The 12,969-nt window shown below is 24.7% G+C and overlaps 3 protein-coding genes across 8 annotated transcripts in view; 1 reads left to right on the top strand and 2 right to left on the bottom strand.

Annotated features, from left to right (window-relative positions):
* The window catches only part of LOC102674173 (aldehyde dehydrogenase family 3 member B1), a 13,079-nt gene extending 10,257 nt beyond the window's left edge, over positions 1-2,822 (bottom strand). For 5 of the 6 annotated variants that reach the window (XR_004150796.1, XM_031511498.1, XM_031511499.1 and 2 more), the window contains exons 1-2: positions 2,805-2,822; positions 672-792 (exon numbers count right to left, since the gene is read on the bottom strand). Coding sequence is in view for 5 of the 6 variants with exons in the window: in XM_031511498.1 (XP_031367358.1) it covers positions 672-792; positions 2,805-2,807 (124 nt within the window). In the remaining variant the exon portion in view is untranslated. Of the gene's footprint in view, positions 1-671; positions 793-1,310; positions 1,444-2,804 lie in introns of those variants that run through there. The other variant, XM_031511500.1, reaches the window with a different exon arrangement.
* A 2,536-nt stretch (positions 2,823-5,358) lies between these two features.
* On the bottom strand, positions 5,359-11,198 carry LOC102673465 (putative glycerol kinase 5). The gene is made up of 12 exons (XM_006617780.2): positions 11,103-11,198; positions 9,054-9,147; positions 8,876-8,975; positions 8,645-8,804; positions 8,227-8,341; positions 7,548-7,741; positions 7,292-7,418; positions 7,047-7,151; positions 6,699-6,793; positions 6,430-6,593; positions 5,978-6,111; positions 5,359-5,684 (listed from the first exon to the last, which is right to left on the bottom strand). The coding sequence occupies exons 1-12, from the start codon at positions 11,196-11,198 to the stop codon at positions 5,530-5,532; spliced, it is 1,539 nt and encodes a 512-aa protein (XP_006617843.1). The 3' UTR covers positions 5,359-5,529.
* A 653-nt stretch (positions 11,199-11,851) lies between these two features.
* LOC102673689 (neuronal acetylcholine receptor subunit alpha-7-like) overlaps positions 11,852-12,969 on the top strand; it is a 3,048-nt gene continuing 1,930 nt past the window's right edge. Inside the window, 3 exon segments of the mRNA XM_031511505.1 lie at positions 11,852-12,034; positions 12,626-12,816; positions 12,905-12,949. Of these exon segments, the coding sequence (XP_031367365.1) occupies positions 11,980-12,034; positions 12,626-12,816; positions 12,905-12,949 (291 nt within the window). The 5' untranslated portion in view covers positions 11,852-11,979.

Raw genomic sequence — 12,969 nt, 5'->3', positions numbered from 1 at the left:
AAAAAAAAAAAAAAAAAAAAAATGAAATATATAAAATAGCAATCTATATTCGTTTAGAAGAATTTATTATAGATTTCGAAATTTTTGAATACAGACAAAAATGTATTTTAATGTTTTCTACAAAAATCTTTTTTTTTTTCTTTTTATAGTAATTTTGTTTGAAAAAAAAATTAAAAAATTTTTTCACTTCACATTATTTTTCTTTTTTGATCATTTAATTTTTAATTTTGTATTGTTACAGGTGACAAGGATAGAAAATAAGTTATAAATAAAATAAATGGATAAATAAAACATAGTTAAATAAATACGTATATCGCTTAAAAATTACTTTAATAATAAAAATTAAAAATAATAAAATTATTTTAATTTAATTTTCACTATATATATTTGTTTGTTTTTCGATGTAAATCAAAGTTATGTTAAAAGAGAAATCGAATACATTTCTTGTTGCACATTAAGTAAATTACTAGAGATTAGATAATGAAAATATAAAATATATATTTAAATTAAGAAATTGTTAAAAAATTTTTATCAACATATTTGTTTATTCGTTCAATTTTCTTGATATTTTCGAATTATTATTATTAGCAAAGAAAAGATAGAAAAAGATGAAAAAGAAATAAAAAAAGAAAAAAACAGAATGATCTTAAAATGATCTTAAAATCACTTACCCATTGTGGGATCATCTAATTGCGATTCTATATCGATTTGACATGCTTCTGACTTCATGTTTTGTTCTTTCGGAGAGATTTGTTGTTCCTCTAAATCTCCCACTTCGATTTTCACTTCCGTCTGAAATCAAAATCGAAAAAAAATTAATATCTCGAACAAAAAGTTGTATGTAATGTTGGCCAATTTTTTTTTTATTTTTCGAGATAATGTAAATTCTCTTTTTCCTTATGTAATTATCATTGAAATGAAATTTAAACACGTTGAATACGCTGCATTTATTTACAACGATAATTCTATAAATTCTTCAGTGCAACAAACTTTTGCAAAAAAATATTACATCAAATCACGAATGCATTTTATTTGCTTCATTTTATTTTGTTTTGTATTTAAAAAATGAATAATTCCAAGGATAAATTTTATATATTGTACGTTTTCATTAAAAAAAAATTTTTTTTACAATTATAACTAATTTTCATATGATTGTACATGCATTTTTTTTCCATTTTCTTTCGTCCAAGCAAACTATAAAATTATCTTTTCCATTTAAATATAATTTGATAATGAAATTATTATATAAGTAAAATGATAAAAAACAAAATTAAAAATATGTATCGCAGGTGAATGAGTACTTACATTACACAATTGTATTTTAATATTAAGTTTGTCGTTTAACAAGAGAGTATTAGAAGGTGTTCAACGTTTTAAACCATAGATATCGGAGATCTAATAGGACGATGTTGCCTTTCACATAGCTATAGTACGACTGAATGCAATAGTATCCTTTTCTGATGTTACACCGGAATATAAAATGCTAATCATGCAAATATAAAGCAACGTATATATTGTATTTACGAATTAATATGCTTAAAAATAATATTTATTTCATATTTCTACATATATAAATATTTGATTTGTATAAAACATTTCTAATTTTTAATATTTCTTTTTTATCTTCTTTTTTTTCTTCTTTATTCTTTAGAATTTCTTTAGATAGATATCAATATTCTAGTTGAGAAGTTAAAATTAAGAATATATTTAAAAATATTTTTTTTATTGATTTTTTTTTTTTTTTATAAAGAAGAAATGGAAAAAAAAAAGGAAAAAATGGAAAAAATCTCTTTGAAAGATTTAACAAAAATTTATAATACATATAATACGTGTGATACATGATGATATAATATTGAATATAATGAATATTATATGAATATAAATTGAATAACTTCTTTTTTTTGAAAGAGTATAGAAATACAGAATGCAGAACTATTCATTGATGGTTAAACCAGTTTTGCCTTCTCGCCGATGAAAAGAATGTTGAAAACATTCATTTAAACAAGAAAATTTGCATATTATAGAAATAAAAGTAAAGGAAATGTAAACAGTAAAGAAATGATTTGAATAATATGAATAATAAAATTATTTTATCCAGATAATAAATTTGTTAATATATCTAGATTTGAAATTATTATTATTATGTATTACATATTATTATATATTACATATTATATATATTATATATTATTACGTATTATTATATATTATATATTATTATTACTGTATATTATATCATAAATTATATTTATAATTATTAACGTTATTTTGTTTATAGTTAAAAAAAATCTAATTGTGTTAATAAAAAATCTAATAAATAATTACTTTCAAATAAAATGAAATCGTGGATTTATCCAATTAGTAAATAATAAACAGATGTTGTAAAAATTTAAACATCGAAATACAATAACATTCAAAACTACGAATAGTCGAAAGGAAAAAATTTCAATAACGTTTGTATATTCAATTGAATAGACTTTCAATCAAATAATACAAATAAATATAGAAGGAATAAGATTATTCTTCTATCAAAATTTTACGATATTTATACAATTTCAATTTGTTCCTCGAATTTTATCATTTTGTTAAGAATATATATAATAGTAAAACTTTTTTACTTTATTTTGAAAATAATGTTGAAAGTAATGTTTTCAGCACCTTTTAAATAAACAAAATCATTATTTCATGAATCATATCAAAATATTATAAGTTAGTTCTTCGAATCTACTTAATAAAATATGTACTCATTATTTTTTACCTTTGTTAAACGTTTAATGATATTGAATAATGATATTTGTACTCACCATTTTTTATTTTTTTTATCTTATATTTTATCTCAAATATTTAATAATATTAAATAATGATATTTGAGTTATTCGTAAATCTTTTTAACAGATAAAGCACTGTAAACAATGTGAAATGGCTGTTGAATTCAAACTGAATTGATAAAAATTTATCGCATGATAATTCCCACAATAATATATGCATCAAGTAAAAAAAATCGAGGTCGTTTTTATTTGAATAGAAAATACCGGCAGCCATATTCGATTGAATAATATTCTTATATGGATAAATAATGAGCTATACTTTTTTTTCTTTAAGTTATATAATATTATCAATCGTTTTTTCTTTATAAAATCCAAAAATAAGAACTTTTTAATTACATGATATAATAAATAAAAAAACTTATTATTTACAAGATATTATAGCAATATCTTAAAATTGATAACATATAAAATAAAATGCATCTTTGACTTAAATGCAATTGAGAGGATACTAAGATATTGCATGTATCATGTTGCATTTAATCATATTTATTCAGTTTTTGATTTTTTAATAATATGAAGTAAATTATATAAATAACAATTATTATATATTTTCGCATTTTTATGATATTAATATTGATTTTCAATTATGAGAATCATTATAAAAAAAGATAATTCAAGTCCAAATGAGGTCGTGCAAATTAATAATTTTTTTTATAAATTAATCCTATCAATATTTATATATTGAATTATTTCTCATGAGAATTATCACTATTTGTATTTACATTTTATAAATATACATTTAAAAATTTATTATATTTGTAAATGTAAATGTAAATGTAAATTAAGATAAATCTTAAATAGTTTAACATACATTATTTTATAATAGTTTCTAATGCAATTATTATCAAACCATTTAAAGGAATGAAAGTTTCCTTTAAATGGTTTTGTTACACTTTCCTTCTCAACTTTTTCCTTCTCACATTGTTTGTGTAATGATTCTCCATTAACTTTCTTCGAACTTTCTCTATAGATTCAGATGTATCCGGTTTTCTGCTCGTGTAAACTTGTATAATGTATGCGTAATCGAGAAAATGCGCAATTCCAAATGAATAATTATGTAACATACATATTAAAAAGAATTATTCTTTAAGAAAATATAAATTAATGAATAAATTTTTTCGTTTTTACGTAAAAAATATAATTTCTAATACCTATAAATCTAGTAATTTATTTTTCTATTTATTTCTTGTGAGTTTTCCATTTTTTTTCTCTCTCTCTTTTTTTTATTAAATATATAATTTTACATGAATCATATTTCCATGAAATGTACTACAAAGTTTACCACGTCAGAAAAATAAAAGTTTAATCAGCTGATTGAATTATATTTTACATGATAGAAGTTCGTAATAGATAGTTGAAGGTTCCATGAAAAAATGCTCGAATGATAGTGTAAAATGCTGTTGTTCCAAAGTGTAATGTATAATTTTCTTATGTGCTCAGGAACTCAGGATCACTCATTTATCAGTGTCGACAATGTATCTGCATAAATGCAATTTTTAATGACATTGGTCAAGGTCACGCCTTATTAATTAATTAACAAGAAAGGAAAATTCAAATTTTGAGACAAACAAAATTATTTTCTTCGATCAATCTATTAATGATTTGTATTAATAATATAATTAATAATTTAATTATATAATAATTTAAGTTAATAATTATGTAGATCATTCTACGTCTATTCAATCACTTTTTGAGTTCAATGTCTTTATATTTCGTTCAAATTGAAATATAATGCATAATACGAATTTAGAAATGATAATGCTATTTATATGAAATTAAGATAAGATTATTATTTTGATAAGCTGATAAATGATGATAAGTGTATAGCCATTCTAGTAATTGAGATAACATCAAAACTTATTCTATATCTATTTAATTAGAAAAAAATTTCAAGAAATATGATGGGGGTTTTTTTTAAAATTATGACTTCAAACCAAAAATTAAAAAATAAAATTTCTTTATTCTTATTATAATTTTGAATAATAAAAAAAATAATTTTCCAATCTGAAAAAAAAAATATATCTAAAAGGAATTTATAAGGAAAAATGAAAAAAAATTAATTAAATATGAATATAGTTTTAAATATAAAAATTCAAATCTTTTTCACGAAACTTTTTCTTTCAATTTTCACGAAAATTGAGAAAAATTGCAAAATTCAAGGATTTGTAATTTTTAAACAAATTATGATTTTATTCCTCTCTCTCTCTCTAATTTCATATGAAATAATGCGATTTAAACACTAAATTTAAAATTCAAAGCATCGAGTTCAAAAAGTGATTAATTTGACATGACTTTTATTGTATACCCTCAGAAAATTTATTGCTTAGCAGCAATAGGCACGAGTTTTACGATCTCGGGGCCCCGAGCACGATCTACTAAAAATACGATCCTATAGTTACTACATGTATATAATCATGCCCATACAATGAATGGCATTGAATGAATTGAATGAATGAATTTCTTTGATGATTAATTTAAAAAAGAAAAGAAAAAAGAAAAAAAAAAAAAAGAATAAAATTAATAATTTCTATTTTTTTTAATAAAAATTGTATTATATTTATTACAGTACCTTATTACAATACCTATACATATGTACATTGGTCAATAAGTAAATCTTATTATCATATGGTATCGGAACTTTTAATATATTTTCTAGGTAAACAGATCTTTTTCTTTTATTTCCTGTGGCAATCGTTGGCCATTATTTAATCTCGGTATACCATTTACCGAGTCTTTGGAGAGCTCGTTTCCATTCAGCGACTATCGGTCGATATCGTTCTCTGTTTTCATTGTTTGGCATAAATATTGTTTCTACTTTTCGTAACTTGAATACATTTTCCTTGCTCTTCCAAACGCCTAAAAAGCGGATCGAAAAAATTCTATAAAAATTACGTTTATTTTTATTACTTTTTTTTAGCCGTAAGTTAATATTTCATTTCCTTCGATAATTATGATAAAGTGGAAATTTTTTAAACCTTAACGTTTCATATTGTTATTATAATTTTCGTATGAATTATAAATGAAATGTTGTATTATCTTCAATCGGTATTGTTGGGTCATAAACAATATTACGAACAGTTTGAATAAAACTAGAAATACATAACAATAATATTGTTAAGTTTTATCTGTCGTCTTGGAAATTTACATACCGCATTGTAAACCAGTGAGAAATATTATTCCTAAAATAGATATTTCCGTGCTCGATGCTCGTTCCACTTCTAGACCTGTCAGATCGGCTAGCAGTTGTAATATAAAATCATTTTTAGATACTCCGCCATCAACTCTACAATAATTACAATATTTATATATTTAATACTAATAAAATTGTATTTAAATGTTTAATATTTAATTCAAAGTATATGTAACATAAATATTTTTAAATATGCAACGTAATGATGTATAGAATATTCAGAATGATTTTTTATATTTTCCTGCTAATTTGATGAGAAAACGTTTTAAATAGAATTGGTTATACAAACATAATTGTACAAGCAAATTATAATAAATATTTTCTCATGAAATAGAGAGAGAAACGAGTACAATATTTTATATGTAATCAAGAAATTCTTCAAACTTATTTTTTAACGAATTCATTACTAACCGTATTCTCTTATAAATGAAGGAAGTTTCTGAACATAATGTCTCATAAAGTAGTAACATTCCAAAAACGATACTTTCTAACAACGCTCGAACCAGATGATTCTTTCTTGTGGTAGGTTTTAGACCTATGAAACCTGCCGCTGCTCTGTAATCATTTATCGGCGCCTGTGAACGAACGACGAAGAATTTCTCCTCTTATCGAACTGTTTTTATCGAATGAACGACTTAAATAAATTATAGAAAATTATAAAAATGAAATATTGAACGTACGTGTAATCCACTGAATGCAGGAACGAAATACACTCCATCAGAATCGTTCACCGAGTTCGCGATATTTGCTGTTTCTGCTACTTGGTCGATTAGACCTGAAACAAACTGCATCTTTAAAATTCTAGCGTTTCGTTGACTTGAAGTTTACTTGAAATTATATTATTTGATTAACAAATTTTTCTTTCTTGATAAATAAACGATATTAATCTTCTTTTTTTTTTTAAGAAAAAATCGAGAAAACATTAAAGTTAATTATGAAAAAAAATAGAATTAAATAAAAATATAATTTATTATAGGAATTGTTGATGTTGCGAAACTATAATAAAAAAATTTTCATCAAGAAATTACTTATTTCTTTGGCCCATTCAATGATACCTCCAGTTTCGTTCCATGCACCTTCCGCCATGTATACTAATTCATCTCCTGTTTGCCATGCGATCAGAGGATAAAGTCCTGTTAAAAAAAAGAGATTAAAAATCAGAAATGGATTTTTTTTCGCGTAAATAATATTTATCCTTTCATTTTCTTCAATTTATTTCTAATTCTCTGTGGCTGTTCTCCTTCGAGATATTATTAAAAAAAAAAAAAATTACCTGCGACAGAAGCGTGCGGGATATTACCCGTGTTCACGTTCAAAAACGTGCCAGTTCCCATGGTGATTTTCAAATCTCCCGGTTGCATACACATCGAGCCGAACAGCGATGCCGATTGATCTGTCGTCTACTTCAAATAACACGATTAATTTCAAAAATTAACTTAAAAATTCGTACAAATAATTTGTATTCGTCGAAGACAAGATTTTTCTCCCTTCAATTTGTTTAAATTTTTTAATAATATTATACAACTTACTGAACATAATATCGGAATTTCGACCCCGAATAAATCTTTTGGAGTACTACCAAAATTTCCACTGGTCTCCACCACTTGGGGGAAGATATTGTGCGGCAATTTAAGCAAATTTATCATAGAGTTTGACCAACATTTGATAAAAGGATCAAAAATTCCAGTCGCTGATGCACTCGAAATGTCTGTCACGTGTTTTCCTATACAAAAAAATATACAGGATGTTAATATTATATTCATAAGATTTCTGAAAGATTCTAAAAATCAAAACAAACGCGAAAGAGGTCGATGTACAAAAATGTCGATTAAGGCTTATTTATTAAGTTATAAGTTAATTGATAAATAAAGTTTGGATTGGACGAAGCGAGATACAGGATAGAGTGTTTTTGTTACATTGCACTCTATTTCCATCTTCCTTCATTTAATATAAATTTTAATTACAACTTAACAAATAAGTCTCGATATTCTTGAATATCAACTTTTATATCTTCAGATTCTTATATTCTTCGAAAATATCCATAAATATATTAATAACCCGTTTATTATTTTTAAGATTCTTTTGGAAATAAAAATAAATTAAAGTAAATTACTGTTTTTATTCTGTGATAAAATTGAAAAGTTGAATGAAAAATGACAGGGTGTAAAAGAAATATATATTATTAAAATATAATAAGAAAATGAATACCAGTGAATTTATATAAAAGCCAAGAATCAATTCCACCGAAAAGGACATTTCCATCGTTCATCGCCTCTTGCAAACCAGGCACGTGTTGCAGTACCCACACTAACCTTAGTGACATCTAAGTAGTGTCGTAAAACAAATGATGAAAAAAAAAAAAAAAAAGAAAAAATAAACATAATGATTAAATTAAAATTTTTTAAATGTTCTGTATCATAGAGAATTAACTTAATACACATAAATAAATAGAAATTTAAAAATCGATAGGAAATGAAAATAGAGTAATGAATAAAATATTTAAAAGACATTAATATTTTGAAGATTTTCATTTCATTTTCTATCTTTTGATTTGAAACCAACTGGTCTAATTGAATTAAATGGATTATTAGATATTGTAATAATGATATGACGAGAGAGAGAGAACCTGTGTGTTCATGAATTTAAAAACGCTCATTCCAAGGAATCGTTTGTTCCTGGAGAAAGTGTATAAGATCTTCGACCCCATTTTCAATATTCTCATTATTATCGACGAGTTCCATTCTTTGACCAAATTGTCGGCACGTAGATCTTTCCATGTAATAAAACTGAAACATTTGATAAAAATCATCGTATCATTAATACAGAACGATAGAAATAAACTCGATTGTACACTCACTTGTGATAATGCCTTCCATCTTTTGAATTCCACGTTGTGAAACTGCCTCGTTGTGTCGAAATTCCGATACCAACTATCGATTCCAATCTCACTTTTGATTCTACAATAATAAAAATATTTCTCATCCTTTCGAAACGAGAATTTTTCTACGTTTTTATAAATGATCATTCAAACTCACCTGTTAGAGTATTCTTTATTACATTTACTATAGTTGTCCATAACGCATCTGGATCTATTTCCACATAATTCGGTTTTGGATACAAAAGTTGGATCTAACAAAAAGAGAAAAAGAGGATAAATAATTTTCCTCGAATTAATAAAAAATCAAGAAAAATATATACAAAATTATAGTTAAATTATCAATAATCTTTTTAGAAAATTATTTAAATCTTTTTATGTTTTGATGCTTTAAAGAAATGCTTTAAAATTTGTCGTAAAATATATTCAAAGATTTTTAATACTACTAAATTTTTATAATCGTTAAATACATGAAATAAAACAATGAATAATGAATAAAAAATCAGTTGCATTAAATTTGTTGCATATTGTAATTACATTTTTTTCTAATGATAATGAAGCTATTGATCCCTTCTATTTATCTATTTTTTTATTAGAGTCTTTCTTCTTCTGCCTTTTTTTCTATTATTATTTTCCTCGTGTACACTCCTCTTTATGCAGATTTATTTCTTTAAGCAACTATATAGAAGGGGTTAATAAACAACGCGACGATCGGTCAATTCACTCAATTGTCGTTGATATGGATTAAATCATCTCGATCTATGCGTAACAAAAAGACGGATGTGCAGAGAGTGTAATACCGTTGGAACCGGTTTGTACATGTTGGAAGATAATTTTGCAGTGAATAAGAGAAGAACATAAACATTTGTTGAGCAAAAAAATGTGATTCAGAAAAATAATTTTTTTCCCGTAATCATAACACAGAATAATAGCGAGAATGAAAAAACAGCACTGTCATCCATTATTATTAAATAATAAATTATCATATTTTTATTTTTTTATTATAATTACATATAAAATTATTCTAATTATCGTTCGAGCATCATTATTTTTTTGCTATTTATACAATTATATAATAGTATCTACGTAAGAAGAAATATTTTAATTCATTTAATGATTAATTTATGAATTCGTATTATTATTATTTTCATTTTTCTCGCATTAATTATATATTAATTAAAAGATTAAGAAAATATTGAAATACTGAAAAAAAAAATCAATAATTAATTAAAGTAATAATTTATCGGTTTTATATTTTTTGAATTTATAATTTTTCTAATAAATTATGAAAATTTATTGAATAATATTTTTTTATTAATGAGAAACAGAATTCATTAAAATCTAATTTAATTATTTTAAAACTATCAATATGTAATTTTATTATAAAGATTTGATGTTTTTTTTATAAGTATGCACATATATTATTATCTCGAGTCTTAAGGTCATTATATAAATATTCAACATACACATATATAACATTATAACACATTCTTTTATATTTCAATATCTTTGATTTCATATCTAGGAAAAACTAAAGTAAAACAATGATTCTATAAGTTTATTGAAAATTATTCATATATTCCATGTAATGTAAAAAACTTATAAATTATAAATCGAATTATATTTTCAAATCATCTTTTTTATATTTTTATATGTAGTTGTTATATCACAACCACTATTTTCATATTTATGTGTGAAATAATATTACTTTTTCACACGCACGATGATTTTGAATTTTCTCATTCTTTACTGAATGAAAAAATATAGAATAATTATTTCAAATATATAAACACATGTTTGAAATAATTCTTATTTTTAAAAAAGGAAAACAGATGTTACATAGTGTATAAATGTTTTAAAACATTTATTATTATTCGACATATAAACGTATTCTATTCTCTTTATTTCAGAGTTGTTTCATTTAATATTTTGTACACACACACATATATATATATATATAATATATACATGATAGTTATTTACGAAAGTTTTCATAAACCATAAAAAGACCATTAATGTTAAATATAATAATATAATGCTATATAATAATAATTTTGCAAAGATATTCAATTGCATTTATTTTAACAAATATATTTTTACAACGTGCACGAAGATTTTTATGATTGACAACAGAATATAAATTATAAATTTTTTGTTTCTTTTCTTCTAAAAAATATTTCTAAAAATCCACAATAACGGTAAATCTAACCTTTTCCGTTGAAAAAGCAATTGTGTTTCCTTCTTCATCGAGTATATGAAATCGTACGTTGGTGGTACCGACGTCGAGCGCCCCGATGTATCTCATATTTCTTTGACAACAACTTAAATTTACCTTTCATTCGAATCGTCAAAGATTATTTCAATGCACGTGGCCCAGAAAAGAGAATAGGCCACAATACAGAGCGTGTTCGTACGAAGATACGCGACATACTGACGCTTATCGCATGTGGATTACGTGTTTAAAAGAAGAACATAGTACTACGCATGCTCAAAAGCCACTTTATCGGTATTACGTTCGCGTAGGCGAAGGCTTACGTTAGAGATGGGATCAAGTATATTGCAAATAGGTTCAAATCTTGATTGAAAGGTTTCTAATTCCTTACGAGTATTTCGAAAAAAGTAATACTTTTTATTTAATTGTGAAAATGAACGAAATAAGTTCAAATACTTTCTATTATAAATAAGGGAAGATCGATCAAAATTAGTATCTGACAATGAATATAAAAGACTGATCTCAGTTTTATATATATATATATTTATATTTATCTTTATCGTTCATCAACGATTAATTTATTTATTTATTTTTATCTTTTTTCTTTTTTTATTTATTCTTTTCTTGACTTTAAGTTTGTTCCTGAGTTGTTCTTAAGTTGTTTCCTGCTCCGAAAAAAGAGAAATTTTCGAGAGATTTCTCGTAGAGAAAATTCCTCGATAATTGCCAATTGTCTATCTGAAAATAAGTGAAAAGCATTGAACCTGGGGGGCGTCTCGCCTATCTCTAGCTTCGAATTTCATGGGGCGTCTGATAATCGTTCTGTCACAAACGAGAAATCGTTCAGTCGACTGGTGGCTGTTGGCTCATTTCAATGAAAATGAGAATAATAACAGCTCTTGGATTTCTTCTTTTTTGGCAGGATTCGGGTAAAGTGTCATCAAGTATCATTATCGTTTCCCTTTCTCCTTAAGACACGGAAATTCGTTAGCAATAAAGTTTTATAACAATGTTCCTTGGATTTCGAGAAAGTAGAATTGCGGTTGTAATCCGGCACATCAAATAACGACGAGAAACTAATTAAGAATAAAAAGATAAGAAATTTATTATTTCAGATTTATTATTCAATTCTTATAGAAAAATTCATAATAGTTAATGATAGCTAAGAATAGATTTAAGAAATTTCACAAATTTCTAAATTTTATTTCTATCCTATTAATTTTGACTCTAGCTAAAACCTATTGTTTAAATAGATAGGTAATCATTGTTGCTTCTTTCAATCTATCGTGACGAATCAATTTTAATTCTCGATTTTCTTTTGTTTCTTAATCTTTTTTTTTTCACTAAATTTCACTAAAAATTTAATTAGAATTTTAATAATACAATTCTATTACTTTAATCCCTTCCTTTTTTATTTCATCAATTTTCTATATTATCATATTTGACAACGATTAGAAGAATTATCATCCGGATCAATAATGAAAAATTTGATTTCAATTCAGCACAATATATTTTCTCAGCAATCTTAGCTGAAAACGACAATGAACTCGAATACTATGCGTTAAATTGCAAGGATTATGACCATCCAACTACCTTGTTGAAATTGAGGAGATATCTTTTCTGCGATTACGATCCTAATGTTCGACCGATTTCGTCTCATCAAATCGCCAACAACGTGACCATGCAATTACTTCCAAAACTGATGGAATTCGTAAGCCAATGAAATTTATAGAGAAAATAAATTTAACTCTTCAAGATTCTAATTTATCACATTCATTGATTATTTACGTCCTGTTTAGGATGATTGGACCAGCGTGATGGAGTTGCACAGTTGGATGACCCTTGTGAGTTATTTTTCGAAACA

Source organism: Apis dorsata, unplaced genomic scaffold (genome assembly GCF_000469605.1).
Source record: "Apis dorsata unplaced genomic scaffold, Apis dorsata 1.3 scaffold_326, whole genome shotgun sequence".
NCBI classification, from domain to species: domain Eukaryota; kingdom Metazoa; phylum Arthropoda; class Insecta; order Hymenoptera; family Apidae; genus Apis; species Apis dorsata.
This window is presented reverse-complemented; position numbering and strand designations above follow the sequence as displayed.

Coding starts and splice junctions, on each gene's coding strand:
- LOC102673465 (XM_006617780.2), bottom strand. CDS start 11,198: ATGAGATACATCGGGGCGCTCGACGTCGGTACCACCAACGTACGATTT. Junction 7,742..8,226: donor GCTTTTATATAAATTCACTG/GTATTCATTTTC, acceptor TTTTTTGTATAG/GAAAACACGTGACAGACATT. Junction 5,685..5,977: donor TCTCACTGGTTTACAATGCG/GTATGTAAATTT, acceptor TCCGCTTTTTAG/GCGTTTGGAAGAGCAAGGAA.